Source organism: Bidens hawaiensis, unplaced genomic scaffold (genome assembly GCF_021521415.1).
Source record: "Bidens hawaiensis isolate Kalapana, Puna unplaced genomic scaffold, B.hawaiensis_p1.1 tig00027567_1, whole genome shotgun sequence".
Classification (NCBI taxonomy): Eukaryota; Viridiplantae; Streptophyta; class Magnoliopsida; order Asterales; family Asteraceae; genus Bidens; species Bidens hawaiensis.
Window position 1 is genome coordinate 75,581 of NW_027494468.1, and position 6,420 is coordinate 82,000.

Sequence of the window (6,420 nt, forward strand, 5' to 3'; positions counted from 1 at the left end):
CGCCTCCTACTGATGCCATGAACCCTGGAGGTTTTACCTTGGGCAGTTCAACGGCTCGGGGGTTGTTTGCTCAACAAGAAAGTGTCACTCCGGTGAACACTGATAACGTGGTTACACCAGTTACCGACTTGGGGCATGTCACAGCTCCAGGCAGTTCTAATTTGAGAAATCTAGAACGTGTTGCAAGAGAAGTCCACCGAACTCAATCGGAGTTAGGTTTGGAAGAAGATTCCGGTGACTCTAATCCAAGAAGAGCTCACCCTCATAGCCTCAGGACCGAAGAAACTTTGTCTCCGGACGAGTGGCTTCGGGTCCAGAATGAGCGTTTCCATGGCCGTACCCTGACGTATGATGAGCCTCCCAGGAGATCTATTTCTCCTCCCATAAGGGGAAGCCACATCCAATACAGTTTGCCACCGGAGCGGAACATGAGCGAAACCCGAAGGTTGCGTCCTCGTCCCCGCATAGATATGCGGGTACCATCCTATGAGGACGAACTAGACGGGTACGACTCATCTTATCGACCGGATGGTAGTTTTTACAGCGGGGATAGTCATCTTCCTTCATACGGAGAAGCTAGCTATCCGCGCCCAGTTGTCTGCTAAGCGGAATATCATAGCATTGATAAATACGATTTTTCCAAACCATAACGCCCGGAGTCCTTCGCAGAAAAATCAAAATTCATTTCGAGCATCGCAACAGCTCCATTCCCGATTAATGCAAAGATTCCAACATCTGTTGGAACATATAATGGAATGACTGATCCTAGTGATCACCTGTTAAGGTTTGAAGCAGTTGGAGGAGTCAGAGGTTGGACTCTTCCATATTGGTGCCACATGTTCGCACTAACATTCATCGGGGCAGCGCGGGAGTGGTTTGAAAAATTGTCATGTGGAAAGATTACAAGTTGGAAAGACTTTGTAGCAAAATTCTCTCAGCACTTTAGTCAACAAAAGAAACATACTCGTGACCCTTCAGAAATAATAGATGTTACAAGGCGAAATAATGAGTCTATTGAGGACTTCATCACTCGTTTTACTAACGAGAGCCTTAACATTGGAGGGGTGAGCGAAGATATGCTACGAGGAGCATTTTGTAAGAACGTCCACAGTGATGCCTTAATCCGTACTCTAACGGGAAGAAACGGAATGCCCGAGTCATGGGATGAAATCATGAAGGCATCAAAGTTGTTTGCAAGAACTGAGAAAACTCTAAGGTCCAGCAGTCAAAAACAATCACCGAAGATTGACTTCCAAACTCCGAGGCCGAACAGGCAGGCTAAGGGACCAATATGGTCAAGACTTCAGCCAAGAGCGGAAGCACCTAAGCCGTTTGATGCACGGTCTTTGATCGGCAACAAGGGTAAACGCAATTTTTCAACACGTTCCACTAACAGTTGGACCCAGCTGTCAAAAACTCCCTCGGAAATTCTCACTGCGGAGAATTTGACTTTCCAGAAGCCTCAACCAATACCAAGGAAGTCATTCCTTGATACCAAAAAACATTGCTCATATCACAATGATGTTGGACACAACACGAATGAGTGTGTGGCTCTCAGAAATGAAATTGAAGCAGCTGTTAAAAATGGTAAACTCGAACATTTGGTTAAGGGCGTACGAGCAGGGACTGGCAAACCTCCCGCAAAGGATAACCAGGCCCAGCTAAAAGGCAAATCAAAGATCTGAATGTCCACATGATTCAAGGGGGACATTCGGGTATGCGAAAGAGGAGGGATTATGAAGACGAGGAATGGAAAAACGAGCCCGTTATTTTTCTTGGGATCAAAGGGGGCCCATGTAACAAAAACCCACTGATAATTACTGCCGAATTTGGTCATTACCGATCACAGTATGTGTTTTTTGACACAGGCAGTACATCCGATATAATGTACGAACAGTGTTTCGAACAACTGGATAAAGAGGACAAAGAAAGACTACAGCCAATTCATGCTCCTGTTTCTGGTTTCGGGGAAGAGATAATGCACCCGCGCGGTTATCACTTTCCCGGTCACACTAAGTGACGGAGTATGTTCAAGAACTGAAGAAGTATAATTTTTGGTCCTACCAGCAACTTCTAAGCATGACATTATTTTGGGATGAGAAGCAATTGGAGATTTCAATGCCCACCCATCCACAACACATGGTGCAGTAAGAGTTCCAACTCGCACTGGTGTGGCGATAATTCATGTAAACCGACATTGTTTTACAACCGAAAGTTCAAGACCAAGCAAGATTCCAAGACAGGCTCAGAGGACTGAACCTGAGAAATGGGTTTTGAATAAGAAGTTTCCAGACCAGACAATTACAATAGGACTCGCTATCTCGGAGATAGTGAGAACCTTTTTAAAGCAATTATTGACCAAGAACATTGACATTTTTGCTTGGCAACCCGCGGACATGACCGGTGTCCCCGGAGCATTTCGGAACACAAGTTAAGGGCGAATCCGTTAATCACCCCAATTGTACAAAAGAAACGAAAGATGGGTCTAGAACAAACGAAGGCTATGAATGAGCAAGTACAAGACCTTCTTCATGTTGGGATCATACGAGAAATCAAGTACCAAACATGGGTGGCCAACCCAGTGATTGTCCCAAAAAGCAACGGAACATGGAGGATGTGTATAGATTATAAATACTTGAACAAGGCATCTCCGAAAGATTGTTACCCACTTCCGGAGATCGACTTAAAAGTAGATGTTGTGGCCCCATTTAAATTCAAGTGCTTCCTCGATGCCTACAAAGGATATCACCAGATTTATATGGCAGCTGGCGACGAGGACAAGACAGTGTTCCGAACTGACCAAGGAACATTCTGTTACAGAATGATACCTTTCGGATTAAAGAACGCGGGGGCCACATATCAACGACTGATGGATCAGGCTTTCAAAAGTCAAATAAGTCGAAATCTCGAAGTTTATATGGACGATTTGGTAATCAAAAGCATTGAAGAAGATCAGATGTTAAGAGATATTGAAGAGACCTTTGAAATGTTACGAAGCATCAATATGAAGTTGAATCCGGCTAAGTGTTCATTTGGCATGGAAGAGGGTAAATTCCTTGGAGTCATAGTAACAGGCGCGGGATTTAAAGCCAACCCAGATAAGGTTCAGTTCATAGTAACAGGGGCCGTTTTGCTGACAGATAGAAAAAATGTTCAAACTCCAATCTATTACGTCAGTAGAACGTTATCGGACCCGGAAACAAGATATTCGATGTTGGAAAAGTTGGTTTTGGCATTGGTATATGCCGCCAGACGTCTCCGCAGATATTTCCAGGGCCACCCCATCAATGTATTAAACGGGTACAAACTCAAGAACGTGTTGAGTAAACCCGAGCTGCCCGGAAGACAGGCAAAGTGGGCTATCGAATTGGGCGAACACTCGATCAAATATAAGCCGAGACCAGCAATAAAAGGGCAGGTACTTGCGGACTTCATTACGGAAGTTCCGCAATACAAAGAGCAAGAATGCCTAATCGAACAACAACCCCAAGCTCCTCCAGAACAAGGGCAAGTGTGGTCATTGTTCACGAATGGAGCTTCAAGCAGTGAAGGGTCAGGTGCAGGTTTAAGGCTAGTCAACCCGGAGGGGCATGAATTTACGTACGCCATCAAGTTGGACTTTAAAAGTACCAACAATGAGGCGGAATACGAAGCCTTCCTGACAGGACTGCGGATAGCGAGAAAGCTTGGGGTGAGATATTTAGAGGCTCGGGTGGATTCTATGCTAATTGCGGGACAAATAAACGGAACATACGAAGCGAAAAACGATGTCATGGCTTCTTATTTGTCACAAGCAAGGGTCTTGATTCGCCAATTTTCCTCTTTCAATATTGTTCACATTAAGAGGAGCGAGAAAAAATCGGCGGACGCTCTTAGCAAGCTAGCTTCAACGAATTTTGAGCATTTTGCCAAAGATATTCGTGTAGAAGTTCTAGACCATCCATCCGTTCCACAAAATCAAGTCCTGGTAATTCAAACTTGTGTTGAGTCTTGGATGTCACCCATTATAGCTTACTTATCTTCCGGAGCGCTTCCAGTAGGAAAGGCTGAGGCTCGGAAGATTAAGCACAAAGCTCTGAATTACCAGTTGACAGACGGTATCTTGTACCGGAGGTCATTTCTCGGTCCGTTATTACGGTGTGTAGACGCAGAAGATGCAAATTACTTGATCAGAGAAATTCACGAAGGCATTTGCGGACTACACGCGGGACCAAGAATGACAGTTGCAAAGATTATGAACGCAGGGTATTATTGGCCCGGCATGCATTTAGACGTTGTGCAAGAAATCAGAAAGTGTGATTCATGCCAGCGCCACACCTCCAACACCCTGCGTCCAAAAAACGAACTGATTCCAGTAACATCTGCATGGCCGTTCCAAAAATGGGCTATTGATATCATGGGACCTTTCCCAGAAGCCCCGGGACAAGTCAAGTTCTTGATAGTTTCCATTGACTATTTCACCAAGTGGGTGGAAGCCAAACCGGTTGCATCAATCACGGCTTCAAGCGTGAAAAAATTCCTTTGGGAATTCATCATTTGCCTGTTAGGTCTTCCACAAGAATTGGTAAGTGACAATGGGACCCAATTTGCTGACAGCAGACTACAGGAATGGTTGAAAGAGCTTCAAGTCATTCAAACCTTTACATCCGTAGCTCATCCGCAGGCAAATGGTCAGGTTGAAAGGACCAACCGAACTATCAAAGAAGGGATCAAGGCAAGGCTAGAGACGAAACTAACGGGTTGGGTGGAAGAATTTCCCCACGTACTATGGGCCTTACGCAGTCAAAAGAACTCCAGCAATTTGGAGACACCCTTTAGCCTAACCTACGGCACTGAAGCCATGATCCCCGCAGAAATCAGGATTCCATCCGCAAGGGTCCTATTGATTTATGATAATGATCACGAACTTAGGATGAATCTTGATTTACTGGAAGAAAGAAGAGAATTAGCATTGATCCGCGAGCACAATTACAAGCGACAGCTTCAGAAATATTATAACTCGAGGGTCCAGACATGCGAATTCGATATGGGAGACTTTGTCTTCCGTAATAACGAGGCTTCTGGTCAAGAGCCTCCTGGAAAACTAGCCCCAACTTGGGAAGGACCTTATAGAATCAAACAAGTACTATCCAAAGGTGCCTATAAGTTGGAAAAGTTGGATGGGGCGGAAATACCTCGAACTTGGAACGCAGCACAATTAAAGAAATGCTATATGTAGCAGTTTAATTTACTCTTTACTTTGGCCTGCGTGCCCACATAGACTAGCAAGTTTTGCAATTTCTTTTATTGTAAGAAGGCTTATGCCCAATGTATGAAAATGTCAAGTCAGTTCTATGTTGTCTTGGTAAGATGTAATCTTCTATTGACAAAAACGAAGTTCCGGACAGACACTTGTATTATAACACATAAGACAAAGTGTACCGGAAGGAAACAAGACTTCTTATTATAGATCAAAAGAGATTACAAAAACGAAGAAAAAATTACAAGTAAAAATATATATATAGCTACGGAGCGACATTTTCATCGCCCGTAGTGTTATCAGCTTCCTCTTCTTCTTCACCATCAAGATCTAATAGCTCTTTTAGTTGATCTATGGCGTCCTCCTTATCCGCAAGCTCGGATATCTGCTCCGTCAAAGAAAATTTCAAAGAATCAAAATCCTTTGACTTCTGTTTGAGGGCGGCAGTAGTATCCTGAACAGCCAAAATATACTCCTCAGGGAGTCTGGACGTCGAACCAAACTGGTAACCCTCCTCAAAACCCAGTTTACGACCAGCTTGCTTGGATGCCTTAAGGAGAACAGCAACACAGTTCCCAAGCTCATCACTCGCCCGAACATCGGCGATGACCTGTGGAACAATCGCGTATAAATAACCCTAAAAACCCTTAGATTATTTATAATATAAAAAAAAGGTACATACCTTGGGGATAGCTTCCGACAATAGCCATTTCTGGTCCGCCTTGGCCCGAACGAGATCCATCTTGTGGCCGGCACACTCTAAGGCCTGCTCTCGGTTCTTGGCATTAAGGTCAGCCAAGCGCTTATCCTTAGCCGCCGATTTACCCTGAAGAACCTCCACCAGTTTGGCTTGCTCATCCATCAATTTGGCTTGATCATCTAATTGTTTCTGGAGAGCAACCTTGGCATCCTCGGCAGTGGATCGAGCAACCTTATCCTCCTCTAGAGCCTGGCGGGGCTCTCGAGCCTCGTTTATAGCTTTCAGGACTTCCTCCTTGGCCTCAGTTGCAGAGGCCGCCAGCTCATCCCATTGCTCATTCATCGCCAACCAATAACTGGTTATTTCCTGATTTGTGGAAATAGTATTCGCCAAGTAATAAGAATTGGAGTTCAGCAATTCTTGGCGAATACTAAGGCGACGTCGCTCCCTTTCACCAGGAGGAATACTCTCTCATAAATAT

General features: G+C 44.7%; 2 protein-coding genes across 2 annotated transcripts; both read left to right on the top strand.

The window, feature by feature from the left end:
* The first annotated feature begins 755 nt into the window (after positions 1-755).
* On the top strand, positions 756-1,685 carry LOC143575645 (uncharacterized). Its single transcript, XM_077059957.1, has one exon. The coding sequence runs from the start codon at positions 756-758 to the stop codon at positions 1,683-1,685; it is 930 nt and encodes a 309-aa protein (XP_076916072.1).
* Positions 1,686-2,479: 794 nt separating this feature from the next.
* Positions 2,480-5,218, top strand: LOC143575646 (uncharacterized). The gene is made up of 3 exons (XM_077059959.1): positions 2,480-3,103; positions 3,224-3,563; positions 4,548-5,218. The coding sequence occupies exons 1-3, from the start codon at positions 2,480-2,482 to the stop codon at positions 5,216-5,218; spliced, it is 1,635 nt and encodes a 544-aa protein (XP_076916074.1).
* Positions 5,219-6,420: the final 1,202 nt, after the last annotated feature.